The sequence below is a fragment of the Haliaeetus leucocephalus genome, unplaced genomic scaffold (genome assembly GCF_000737465.1).
Source record: "Haliaeetus leucocephalus isolate CR32 unplaced genomic scaffold, Haliaeetus_leucocephalus-4.0 Scaffold142, whole genome shotgun sequence".
NCBI lineage: Eukaryota > Metazoa > Chordata > Aves > Accipitriformes > Accipitridae > Haliaeetus > Haliaeetus leucocephalus.
Window position 1 is genome coordinate 259172 of NW_010972578.1, and position 14010 is coordinate 273181.

Consider the following 14010-nt stretch of genomic DNA (forward strand, 5'->3'; position numbering starts at 1 on the left):
ACGGAGAGCAAAGCCATCTGCTGAGAGACAAATATCTGGGGTGTCTGCGACTTCCTCAGTGACGGTCATCCACAAAGGAGAGGAGGAGATTGACCATGAGTGTTACGTGCGAGACCATGTGGTGCAGGTGCTCTAGGGTACGTCAAGTGGGGTCTGTCCTGGAATGCTAAGGTCATACCAGTGCTGTACTGGTCTCTCTGATCTGGCCTTGCTTTCTAAAAGGGCCTGGAGATGTCTCGGTGACATGTTCATTTGGTCTGATGGAGGAGCAAGCTGTCCTCATCCACAGTGAGGAGCTCCTCTGCTGTGCTGTCTGCTCATGCTTGTCTCAGCCTCTAGGGAGAAGTTAATGCTCCACCAGCAGGGCTGAAGCTAATGGAGTGGCAATGTTCCAGCTGTTGATTAGCACAATTAAGTGATAAATGAGCTCCTGGGTGCAGAGGAAACATGTGCACTGTCAAACTGAGTTAGAGAAGTTATTCCTTGCAGAAGCATGACTGCTCTGGAGTCCCTGGATGCTCGTCCTTCCAAAGGCTGTTCTAGCAGGACCCAGGGGGGGTTGTTCCCCTGTCTCTTCAGTACCATGGGTATCAACACCAGCACAGTTAGTGGGCCTTGACAGTGCCAAAATTTTCCTCTCCTCACTGAGGCCTTTATTACTAGTGCTGAAAGCACACCTTCCTTAGGGAAGAAAATGGGTTTAGTTTAGCAGGTAGTTGCTTAATGTGCAGTGGAAAACATGATAAAATCATTGGAGGGTCAATGTTGACTGAGATTTCAACCTGTGAGCAAGTTAAGGTAAACTTCAGGAGGCCATGCAGTGCTAAGCGTGAGCAGCTAACCCTCCTCTAACAAACCTTATAGGAAAACTTTATGGGATAGCACCTGTAGGAAATAAGTTAACTCATGACTGTGATGGGCTAATGCTGGCACATGAACAAATGACTTTGAGAATTTGGCTGAAAATTAGAAGAAAGTCTCTAATTTCAAGAGCAGCAAGTTCTGTTAACAGGCTTCCAGCAGGAGGAGTTGAGGCAAAAAGCACTTACCCCTAAAATGGAGACTGGCCAGGTCATGAAAGGGAAGATGTGGCGTGGCTGCCTGTGTTAGTAGGGGACTGTATTTGGTGACCCCAGAGACCCTCGTCAGCCCTGCAGGTAAGTGAAACTATGCAAGTACGAACAGTTCATGTTGGGCAACTGGCAGATCTTTGCGCTCCAGCCCTTGGCTGACTCACATGGTTGTTTATGCTCACTCAAGATCACCACATCTGGATGCAGGGAGGAAAGGCAGTCCAGCTCACCTGGCAGTAGATACCTCCACGTGGGTGTGCGTGCTGGAGCCGATCACTCCACATCTCTGATGCAGACACTGGAGGGAAACTGCCAGCATCCAGCATGACTCATAGGTCTGGCCTCAGATGCTTATTTCAGGTGTGGATGAACTGCCCTTTGGAGCTGCCTGTTTTTCTCTGCTGATTATAAAGTAGAGGGTGACAGGCACAGGCTCACAGACTTCGGGTTTGTGTGCTGTCAGAACAGAGGTGCTCTGCCGTGCAGGACCTATAGACAGGTGTGTTTTTGTTGTTTTTACACTCCTTGAACACTGGCAGATCATTTTTCTTTAACGTTTAAAAATGCCCAGAGGAACCCTAAAACTAAAGGGTTCTCACATTTTCAGCAGCCAACAGAGGAACCCTTCTGAACACTTTTAAAGGGAGAAATTAATGTCTTAGTGCCATCTTGTGGAACGACCTGTGTGAAAGGACAAGCAGTGGCAAGAGGCACATCCAGTGATCCATGATGCCATCCCAGAAACATGCTGGAGTTTTAGGGAATTTGGTGGTAATATCAGGGATTATGCTGACAATATTATCACCAAACCAAAGTTTTATATTGCAAACTGGGATTACCCTTTTCCCTGAGAAGCCTGCCAGTCCATGGGAGCCTGGTGTTCCCAGAAGTACCTGTCCATTTTTCAGCCCAAATTAGAATATGGAGATGCCTATAGTTAGTGCTTGAATGCAGGAGACAAAGGCTTTCAGAGACACAGCAGTTTTCCTGTTTGCCCACAGGGGAGGAATCCACTCGGAAGGCTCCCTGAGATCTAGGAGTGAAAAACAAAGTTGTAGGTCTAGCTGTGGAGAATACTGACCCACTCACACCTTATCCATCTGGGAAAGGCTGTGAGATTGCCAATACACGCTGATGCCAGGACCTCAGCTTTACATGTCAGCTGGAAATTACCATGTGCAGAAGAAATTTGAGGCTCTTGTCACCACCCTGACCTGGTGGTCCAGGGCCCGTGTTTGTGTGCTCCACCAATAAACATCTGTATGGCAGTGACTGAAGCGACCTGGAAAGATTTATTGGCCACTTTTTCTGTGCCACAGCACGGCTCACAGACTCATAGGACAAAAAACCTTCCCACCTAGAAATATGCTGTAGGAACACCCTTGCCAGCAGTGTGATTATCATCTGTCATAATTAGATGGTCCTTAGTATCAGAGATAGACTAGTAAATTACTGCATATTTAGCCAGGCATTCACTGAGGTCAATAGCTAATCTGTCACTGGAGGAGGGTTTACCCCAGCCCATAAAACCCTTCCCTGCCACAAGATAGACAATCATCTATGGAGCAGAGAGGACAAGTGGCTTCCCAGGTTCTTCCATATAGCTGCTCAATGTCCTGTGGGTGAAAGAAAAGCTCATGAACTTTTGCAACGCGGTAGTGCAGAGGGAGGTAACACCGAGGGCAGTGTGAATGGAGTGCTGTGTCCCCATCAGGGCAGCTGCTGGTAACCCCTCCAGAGCTGTGCACCGTGTCCCCTCCACAGCCACACTGAGAAGCTGCAGCAGGTTGAGAGGAAGGCAAAGAAAACCAGCAAAGAACCAGGCAAGGCTCACAGAAAAAGGTCTTGAGCATTCAGTGGATTTAAGTTTTTCAGTGAATAAGCAAAGGTACTGAAACCTTTTCACAGTGGAGAGGTAAGAGCACCTGGTGAGCAGGGAGATAAGCAGAGGGAATTAGGAGATGGAGGAGGAATCAGGACAGTGAGGGCTCTACTCTGGTAGCCAGATGAGATTGAAGGTCTCTGGGGACCATTGCTGAGAGTGGTCTCTGCTTGCCCCACAGGAGAGCACAGATCAGGGGGTGGCAGAGAGGCTCTCCACTAGTATGATGGGAGCTGTGGACACAGGTGCATTCAGCAAGAACAAATATCCAACCTGAAGCAGTGCTCAAGGCATTGTGCTCTTGCCAGCTGCAGACAGCGGTGCACACCAGCTCCAGGCAAAGCATCCTCACCACAGGCTGAGAATCCAAATAGTTCTGCAAAGCACAGGCAAATGGTCCTAATCCCACCTGTTAAAAAAAAAAAGGCACCAAATCACCAGCCAGTGGGTTACAATGCAGAGCAGAGCCAAAATTCCTGTTCGGTTCCTGTGGAAAATGTTATGATGAAAGACAGGCTTTAGGAACACACCAAGGCTATTTACAGCTCCACAGTTCTGGAGGTAAGCTCCCGGGCAGAGGCACAGCATTTGCAATGCCCCAGTAGCAGGAATATTGCATCCTTACCATACAGTTTTAAAAGGATGGCATGTGTGTGTCTGAAGACTTTGAAGCTAGCTGGTAGTTACTGGCTTGTTCATCGTTAACCAAATGAATGAAGGTGTCTGGGGGTGAAGGGAGGGTGCCAGGTTTCAAAGGGTAACTTAGCTCAGCGCAATGAAGTGTGCTGTCACAACAGGAGCTCCCGTGGCTGCAGGCTGGAGCCAGAGAGCAAAATGCTGGAGAAGATTCAGAAGGCGCTCACGATTCGTAGTGGCACCATCAGGGAGCTGCTGGCAGAAGCACTGGGGATGTTCATCCTCATGGTAAGAAGGAGATGGCCCAGATGTGCGCGTCTGTGCATGTGCATGCGTGTGTGTGTGCAGGGTGGGTGAGAGGGTAAGCGTTTGCAGCAGCAATTTGTAGGGTCAGTGGTTTCCTACCACATCCTCAGAGTTGCTCAGCAGCTGGTTATTACTTCTCACCCCTCTGCTTTGGTGGGACAGCAGCTTCCCATCAGGTAGACCATCTGGTCTTCTTTCTCCTTCTGGAGGAGAAAAAGCAATCTGGGGGAGTTGGAGTATTCAGCTGGGAAAGGATGAAGCATGTGGGGATGAGCTGCTGTTTCAGTTCTCTTCTAGGAGAAAAATGAGGAAGAGTCTGGGAATGAAACGAAAGAGCAGTGTCTGGTCAGATGGGGCAATGCAACGCTTGTGCCACCCCCCCCGAAAGATCCCATGCAGTGAACTGAGGCTTTTCTTCCTGCTGTGCCAGAGGCGATGGTGTGCTTAGGGGGTTCTGCACAGGTTTGGGGAGCAGACCCTGACTCCTCTGTGAAATGAGAACAGTATGCACCTATCTTGGGGTTGCCAGGGTAATGGACACCTGTGAAACTCTCTGGAGCCACAAGCCATCATTAGGAAACATAATTACCGGGTGTAAAGCATGCCAGAATTACACGTTTGGTTGTCTTATGCTGGCAAATGAAGAGTGCTTACCCAAATCATACAGAAATTCCCACCTTGCCTGAGGGACCTGTTTCACACAGAAAAAGTGAAGTGGTTTTGAGCTCTGGGGCTGCTTTGGAGATGTTTGGAGAGAGGGTGAGGAAAGCCTTGCAGTCAGAATTGATCCCTGGTGGGGGTGAGGTGCCCACCAGGACCAGAGGCTTCATGTGTTGGACCAACATGGCAAAATTACATCCTCCTTCTGAAAAGGTCCAGTAGCTGTCTGTGCCAGCTTACTACACCTGGGCTTAGCCTGGTCTGAGACACTTTGGACTGGGCAGAGGCTGGCATGGAGGGTCTGGGGATAACCCAAATAACTTGTACTTGGAGATTTGCACAGGAGGAATATAAGATTTGTGTAAGCATGGAGACCTTTTGACACAGGTCTCTGTACAGATAAAGGTGCTTACTTTCAAGGGGCAACAACTGCATGCGCAAAGGATGCTTGCTTTTTATCGCATTTTACTGCACATCCATCTCCTTGAAGTTCACTCCTACTACACAGGTAGTTTTGCATGCATTGGAAGTCAGAGTACAGACATCTGTGATTCAGCAGGAGCCGAGCAAACTATTTTCCTATTCCAACCCCTTTGGTTTTTGGTGGTGGAAGTTCCCAGGTGATAAAGTTTAGGGGTGTCCTGTCAGGGCTGTCTCTGAGAAGCAGGCTGAGGAGGAGACTTGCCCCTGCACTCTGACAGTCCAAGGCATATTTTGTAGCCTGAGGTTCATGTTGGCTCTTCCCTCACTGATCCTCACAAGGGAATAGAGTAGGAGGAGGGACACTGCACATGGACCCCCCATCAAGGGCTGGCAACAAACAGCATCCAGCATCTGAATGTAGCATCCAGCATCCCACTCTTCAGCAGCCCCCTGGCCCTCAGTGCAGCCAGGAATGCCTGGATGACTGTTATTTGGATGATAGCGCTCAGCCCAGAACCTCTCGCTTTAATAAACAGGCAATGTTCATAAAGGAGGGAACCAGGCAGCGGGACTAAACAGCACAAGGAGTAGGGAGGTAGGGGGAAAAAAAAGGGTATTTTGGGACTGTAATAATAGAGGAAGAGACCAGAGGCTTGGTTCTGTGCTGAAAAATAGATTCTGTGGCCTGTCTTGTGGTTTTTTCAGGATACTGGTGTTCAGCTGCAACTGCCATGTCTCCTGCCCCACACCCCTCTCTCTGCACCTGTGCACGGTCCTGCAAAACCTGTGCCTTATGCATTAGGCTTCTCTTGGCTGTGGCTTTGAAAAAGCCAGAGATGAGTAGGCAGAGTTTTGTAAAGGCTTTGCAGATGCTGGGGGACATCCCAAACGCTGCTTTTTGGGGGCTTTTGCTGAGGCAGACTGAGAAGGGCTCACACCGTGGAGGCTGTAGCTCCGTGCAGAGCACAGAGTGTGGTCTGTATATTTGCGAGAGATAAGAACAGTGTCTCTGGGGAACAGGGGATTTTGGTGATGTCTGAAAGGCAAGAGGGAGAGCAGACGCATGAGATAAAATTTGGATCCAGGCAGAGCAGCCAGAAAAGATCACAATCAAAACAGAACATGCCAGAACAGAAGTTCAGATGCTGGAGAACATACTGACTTTTTTGTCTTAGAGGGACAAGCCACCCTGGATAAACATCAGTGCAGTCCAAGGAACAGGATACACTCTCCAAGCCCTAAGCAGTTTGTGAGCAAGAAAACCTTTGTCCTTCTCCAGATTTCAGTGTAAGAGCTGTGCAAAGAACTGATTCTTCCATCCTCTGACCACATTAAAAAAATGAAATAGAATTTACTTTCAGGCCAGAGCAATTTCTCGAATAAGTCTTTTCCTGCTGGAGAGTGTTTACTTTTCTTTTTAATTTTTTTCCCAGTTCCCCTTTAGTCACTAAAAAATTATTGAAACTTTGGCTGTTTTCAAACTGAAAGTATATGTGTTGAATGGAAAAGTCAAACCAGAATTTCCTTCCTTGTTTTTCACTGGAATAAGTTACCAAAATTAGAGTTGAGTTTGGCAAATAGTTGTGTGCTGCCCAAACTATGCTTTTAGTCAATAAATTGCACACCAGGAAAAGAAAGACAGCAGGAATTTGCCCACCCTCCTTCCATCCACCTTGGGTGCCGTCTCTGGGTGATCTGCGGTGATGCTCCCCTGGCTCATGTCCCTGGTTTCAGGCACAGACGCCCTTATCATGGCTGTGTGAGAGATCCCTCTTGAGCCCCGGATCTTGGTGTGGGTGTTTAGGTTTTGTGTCCCCATACCCAACCATGACTAGAGTACCTGGTTTGGTGTAATGGGCACCAGTGAGGAGCAACCCAGGTACCGCTTCAATTTTTGCACGGGAGGGTAATTCTTTATTCATCTCCTGACCATGGGCACCTTAGAGTCTTCCCATCTTTGGGATTTTATTAGTATTGCAGAAAAAGTAGCAGAGAAGCTCAGTCCACCACAGCAATAACACTACTTTTAATACTCCTTTCTCTCCTTTTTCTATGCACTAGGTCTTTGGCTTGTCTTCTGTGGCACAAGTGGTATTAGGAAGAGGGGACCTTGGACAGCATCTGAGCATCAATTTGGGATTTGGCATTGGTGTTACCTTGGGCATCCATGCGGCTGGAGGAATCTCTGGTGAGCAGGACACTCGAGCATGGGACATCTCTATGTCCCATAAAGGCCACATGCATTGGGGGCAACAGCAGAGGGCTGCAGAGGGGTGGGTGATGGCATGGCAAGGCGGAACAGTGACCTCACCAGAAAAAAAGGCAGTCCTAGGGTCCCCAAGCAAGAGGAGCAGAGCAGGTCTGGTGACCGTAACCAGGGTCAGCCTTGAGACCCAGTGATCACAGCCAAGTCTGCAGGGAGGAGGCAGGTCTGAGGCCAAGCCAAGGAGCCGTGATGGCATGAGATGGTCAGAAGAAGCAGGGGACAAGGCAGGCACAACATACATACAGCATGCTGACCCCAAAAGTGTGTCCTGAGCTGTGACAGGAGCAAGCAGGAACAGAGCAGTGGAGGTTCGGCCATCCCCTCCTGGTGTGGTCAGCGGAGCCAGATTTCAGCAGTGCCCACATTAAATGCCATCATGGCCCAAGGAGAAAAAGAGCTCTGAAAACTTGCTGCTGATATGACCCACGGGGAAGTAAATAATTTATTGCAAAGGAGAGCTTACTGCTGATGTTGCAACAAGGAATGGTATGCAAATTTTCTCCTTATCATCCACACCCATGCGCACACACCCCACGTGAACTCAGGAGGTGGTGTTTCAGGGCCATGGGCTGGTATCTCTCACATGACAGAGCATTACCTTTGCCTTGTGCAATTTCTGCATTCATTTGCACCAAGAGAAGAGATTAAGGGCTCTAGTGAGCAGAAAATTAAAGCAAGTCCTTGCTCTTGAACTGTTGGAGCAGAGAGATGTCCAAGGCTGGGGCAGGCTTGGAAAGGAAAATTTTTCCATGTACGCAGTCAGCTGTTGGTCTCCCTGTCCTTTTGGAGCTGGTGGAGACATCCTGGGGAAAGTGGGATGAGGAAATTAGGTCCCTGCAGTCCCAGGTGACTGTTTGAGATGGAGCTGATCTGCTGAGGGCTGGGAGGTGGGAGAAGGGCTCTCAGGTCAGCCAGCAACAGTCTGGTTCCAGAGCCAGCTTCACAGCTTCCTGGCATTGTAATTTGGCTTCATTTGTGTCACAAGATGCTTCTTGTGATCTCTGAAATGGCTGCTTGTATGCAGAAGATCAGAGGATCAAAGAAAAAGGGATCTCCCCCCATTTCAGTCATGGTTGTGGGACTGTAGCAGGCAGTACATAGATTTTCACTTCACTCTGTCCTGCACTTTGATGAGATGATGTGTGTCTGCATCTTACCCCTTTCTGAGTCTGGAGTAGGAGATAGCCACTAGGGTTGGAGCATTTATTGAACCCCAAAGTTTACACCTACTAGGCAGGAAGAGCAAATATTTCCTTTGGACTCATGGGGAGATGAGTCCTGATGAACAAATGTGGTTTGCACCAAGGGCACCAAACCTGGATCCACTTAGTCCTTCTCCAAAAGCACCGTTGTGATACCAACCTCCTCCATAAAAAGTGTCCCCTCAAAACGGGGAAAACTGGTCTTGCACTGCCTGAAATCCACATACTAAGCGATGTAAGGAAATGCAGTCCAAGATTACAAACCGTGCAGGGGAAGGACAGAGTCTGCTCCACACTGGTGGGAGCAGCCGTGGCCTGGGCATGATTGATCTTCTCAATGCAGTGACATCTAAGAGCTAATAATCTGAGTCTCTGCTGACAGCCCTGTGTAGGATTTGCTTTGCAGACATGACGATATGGGACATTAGGGGTTGATTTTGCAGTTTGCTTCCCCAGCGTCTTGTGCCTTGACTGCCAGATGGGAAAAGGGCCCGCAGCTCCCATCAGCTGGGGTGCTCATCTCTGCCAGGATGAGGCCCTCCTTGTTTATCTGATGTTTTCAGAAGGCCTTTCGATTGTTTGGGATAAGATTTGCCTCCTCTGCTTGTAGCCATATAAGAGGTGGCTGATGAGTCTAAGTTCTGGGCTCCCTTTAAAGCTGAATAGAGAGAAATCCATGCCATGCCCAGAGAGGTTTCTCACAGAGGTGGGATGACCCACTCTCTGGAGGCAGCCTGTGGTCTACAGAGTTTTTAGAAGACTAAAGCTAGGACCTCTCCGCCCCGCATTATTCGCCTGCCCAGGGAAAACAGGTAATTTTTGAGTCTGTGCAGGAGGGAGACCCTGCCCTCAGAGAGTCTTGGTGTTGTGGACCAAGGTCTGGGTGGTCACCGTGGGGCCTCAAACCAACTGCACCAGGGCTGAGGCCACTCTCGTTTGCTGTGGTTTTGCAGGAGCTCACCTGAATGCTGCCATCACCCTCACACACTGCCTTTTAGGAAACCTGCCCTGGAGAAAGCTCCCAGCTTATCTGATCGGCCAGTTCCTGGGCTCCTTCACGGCAGCAGCCACCGTCTTTGGCCTCTACTATGGTATGGTTGTGTCTTTTATCACGTGGGTTGCTGTGGGCACCAGTTTCAGCCTTAACTCACAGATTGTCAAAAATACTTTTACATACCCGGCATGATGTCTGGGTGAGGAGGACGCGCTCCTGGCTTGTGGGACAGACCTTCATAGCTTAAGGCCAGAGCAGGGCCCAGATGTTTCTGGGAAGGATCTGCAGTTCCTGGAGAACACAGCTCCTTTTGCTCAGGGCATTCCCACTGCCAAAACCTGTCCTCAACTCAAGGCCAGTAGCTACATTTTGTCAGCATTTGGTTTCCAGGGTCTGCAAGGGCTTGAGTTAGATGGACTACCATGTATTAGGTACAGCTGGAGCTCTGGGGGACTCTGCTGTGTGGAAAACAGGACAGCAGTCACCTGTGGTTTTGAGTTCTGAGCAAAGGACCTGCCACCCATTGGCACCAGCATGTCTCAGTCTGTGAGGGGCAGAGGGATGGAGGGCTCCAGTGCAGCCAGCCTGTCCCAGGCTCCTGCAGCAGGGACAGGGAGCTGGTAGGGATAAGGAAGCAACTGCAGACCAAAGTCTGCAGGTAACAGATACGGGTGAGATCATGCCCTGCGAGGGGTGTGTCACCTCCATCATATCTCCCATTGCCTCTCTTCCCCTTGGTGTCCATGCTGGCTACCCTGGGTGGACTTGCGTACATGCCATGTAGGATGAACTAACTCCCATAATTCCCATTTCTCCTAGATGCTCTGTATGACTACACCAAGGGGAACTTTACAGTGACGGGACCAACAGCCACGGCGTCGATCTTCTCTACTTATCCCGCTCCCTATGTATCCTTGCTGGGGGGCTTCTTCACAGAGGTCAGTGGGGACTGCTGTGGTGTGCTAGGAGAAGCCAAGTGCCTGACAAGCAGGATCCACCTTGGTGGTGGAGCAAGCCTAAAAGATAAAGCCTGCAGGCTGCTTTGCATCTTGGTTTGAGCGCCCTCCAAACACCTTCTCTGCAGGCAGCCCAGGCAATGGGAGGTGAGAAGCTGAGCTATATCAGGAACTATGTCCTTTGGGCTCTGGGCAGTTCCCTGAACTGTTCTTCCCCTTTTTGGATCCTACACCTGCTCCACATTCCCAGGCAGCTCTGCTGGCTGCCCCTCATGGGCACAGAGGGCCTGGGACTGTCTTCACATGAACACAGCCTGTCTGGATTGAACTCTAGGGTTTGAACAGTCCAATTTAGACTGTGTACTGTTCATTCCCAGCATACAAAGCGATGTTCAGGTGCCCAGAAATAGGAAGGGGATGCTTCAGGGGATGTGAAGCACTGGGACACTGGAGAAGGAAGATTCACTTCCAATTCAAATCTGAGGAAGCCTGTGCTTTTGTCTCTGAGCTGGCAAAACTCTTGCCTAGGCATGATGAGGAGGACAGTGAGAGCTGGGGATCCTACAGGTGTGGACCTGATCACTCAGCCTCCAGTGTCCTTGCTGCACAAGAAAGCAAATGACAGTGACAGTGTGTTGCCAAGCACTGCAGAGTTTCTGCTTTTGCTGGCACCTCTGTGAGCTGTCCAAGGCTCTCCAGCTGCATTTTCTGAGGCAGAAAGAGACAGGCGTCATCACCCCTATTCAAACCACAGTTCTGATGTCTTGGGCACTGCAGATCTACAAATGCCAGCTACATACTGTCACAGACAGGAGATTCAGTTTCCCAGATGAGAATCTGGTATCTGCTTTTATTCCTGAAAGGGCTAATGCAACAGGCTATATAGAACATCACTCCCTCTAGGGAGTATCAGATTTGTCTCATGAGCAGTTTGTTACAGCTCTGCCTCTATTAGATGAAATGTACTTAAAATAACCCGTGGCCCTAATGTAAAAGGTGGAGGGAAAGGACAGTGCTGAGAAGTTCATGTCCGTCCTAGAGCACTTTTGGTGATGAGGTGGAGATGTTTTTGCTGGGAAATGAGTCAAGAATTTTCTGCAGTCCACCTGTGAGGAGGGGATAACGTTGGGGTCCTCTCTGACTTGATCAGACCTTGATTCCCACCTGCTCTTCCATTCTGGGAAGTCTCTTCCTCTCTGCTGAGCAGGATCTTTCTACCTTCCCCATTCTCTGTCCCGACATGTTGTCCCTTTCCTGCTCCTGCAGTTTACGGCAACGGTGATGCTGCTCTTGGGCATTCTGATCATCCACGATGAGAAAAACAACGGAGCTCTGAAAGGCACGCAGGCCCTACTCACGGGTATCCTCGTCCTGGGCATTGGCCTGGGAATGGGGATGAACACAGGCTACGCCATAAACCCCTCTCGGGACTTGCCCCCCAGGGTCTTCACGGCAATTGCTGGCTGGGGAATGGATGTCTTCACGTGAGTTACCCATTTTGCTTTTACACTGCTCAGCTTGCAAGGAGAGGAGATAAGCCCAAGCTAAAATGGTCATGAAGACTTTTTCTTTGGACTAAGTGATGATATCAAAGCAGAGTGCGTTCTCCATTCTCAGAGAGCAAGGGTTGTGCAGAGAGAAGCCCCATGCATTATGCACACAAAATTCGGGGTACACTAATTCTCCAGGATGGGATTAATCTTGACCTTCAGATACCTCCATCTGGGCACCAAATAGGCTGTTAGCTGGAGATCTAGCTTATTATTGCAGGGACTGGAGAGCCAGAGAGAGATTCAGCTTACCTGAAAGCAGGTACTTACAGCTGGATTGCTGAATAGCTCTCCTAAATTTAGATGTCTGAATCTGGAGATGAAACCCTGCCTTCCCCTATCTAGTGAGATGGTGCTGTGCTATGGCTTTTCCCACGGTGTGGGCATTAGCAGTGTCTCCTGTCCCAGCTGCCCATTTTCATTAAATTGCCAGAAAATGTCCTTGAGAGCTTGGTATAAAAGGTGCAGATGTTATTTGAAATGGGGAGGGAAAAGGTGTGTCCGTGTCTGACAGTCATACTCATCAGGATCACACAGACTATTTCTGTAGGAGAACAAGAAACCTGCAGACAGCGCAGAGCCACTTTCCCAGGCTGATGGGGAAAATGACCCTCCCTCCAGCAATTATGCTGGTGGATTGAGAATTTGTCTAAACTGGTTGTAGGGCCCAGTACATGAAGTGGGACTAGACACCTCTGCTCGCACAGCTCACTCCTGCCCCAGCAGACTCAGCTCACCTCACCCTGTGCCACGCTGGTGGCCTGGCAGCGGTTTGTCTGGCTCACCAGCTGCCTCTTCTGTGTTTCATTTTAGGGCTGGACATCACTGGTGGTGGGTCCCACTCACAGCTCCAATTCTGGGAAGTCTTGCTGGTGTTTTAATCCACAAACTCTTCATTGATTTTCACAACCAGCCTGTCCCGGAAAGTGGAAATGAGAAAGGACAGCCAGTGGTGGAGACTTCTACGCTGTGATGGCCGCATGCTCTGGGGAAAGGGCCTGACAGCAAAGCCTATGTGAATGTATGGACCGACAACCAAAGGGTAACCAAGTGGAAAAGGGCACGTGCAATGGTGCTGCCGGAGCACACCGTTTCTCCACCCTGCAGGTGGAGAAATGAGGCACTAGTCTTCAATAAAACTACTCTGCTTATCCAGACAAACTGGGTCTCTGAGACACTGGGCAGACCCCAGTAGGGCTAGACCTGTCTGTGACCGAAAGAAATTATTCAATCTCCCTGTGTAAAAATCTACCAAAAAAACCCCCCAAACCCCATCACATTCTGGAGAAAAGCAAAGCAGAGCTGCAAGACTCCAGATACCTGTATGTTCATAGAAATCAGGATACAGGATCCAACAGTGGCAGAAACAACTTAATTAACTTAATTAAAGAAATTTTGATCTGGAATATTCTTTGTGAAGAGGTAGATACTACACTGATGGATCAAGGACTGAGGCTTGCTTCCATTTGCTAAACTGACACCCTGACAAACACCTAGTGTGGCATAGCATAGAGAAGAGAAGAGCAAGGACAGTCTGAAATAGAAACCTGAACCTGATATTATTTTTTTTTCCCCATGCTTGGTTTTGTTTTTTGCTTTTTGAGCTGAACACTCCGGAAGGCCCCTAAAATTAGTAAACTAAACTACAGGGTCTCCTGAATCCTAGCACTGCTCTGCTGGAACACGTTGGCATCATGGAACCATGTGTGTTACTGACAAGCTAGACTTTAACTACCACTACATGAAAGGATTCAGACAACTTCTGTGGCAGCATTCCCAAACACTCAAACAAAAAAACCCACAAAACCCAAACCCTTTTCTCCACTCTGAATGCATTAGAAATGTGGGAAGAGGCTGCCCTGCTCCTGCAGGAATTCTGCCACCTCCATCTGAATGAGGAATTGGGCCTACAACAGCTTTACAAGTTTGAGGTATCATCAGTTTAAAAGTAAAACAGTATCAGAAGCTACCTGTTCCCAGGGGGGTGACAACAGTCTTAACTTTTCTAGAAAGCACTTAAGCAAATATGGTATATATGTCAAGCACGTGACTGCAGCCACAG

At 49.0% G+C, this 14010-nt stretch overlaps 1 protein-coding gene across 1 annotated transcript; it reads left to right on the forward strand.

The window, feature by feature from the left end:
* Positions 1-244: 244 nt before the first annotated feature.
* On the forward strand, positions 245-12932 carry LOC104827849 (aquaporin-7-like). Its single transcript, XM_010561126.1, is given in 9 exon segments — positions 245-288; positions 687-738; positions 740-798; positions 3771-3879; positions 7042-7168; positions 9402-9539; positions 10262-10380; positions 11665-11882; positions 12762-12932. Coding segments are annotated over 9 exon segments (1026 nt in total). The 3' UTR covers positions 12922-12932.
* The last annotated feature ends 1078 nt before the right edge of the window (positions 12933-14010 follow it).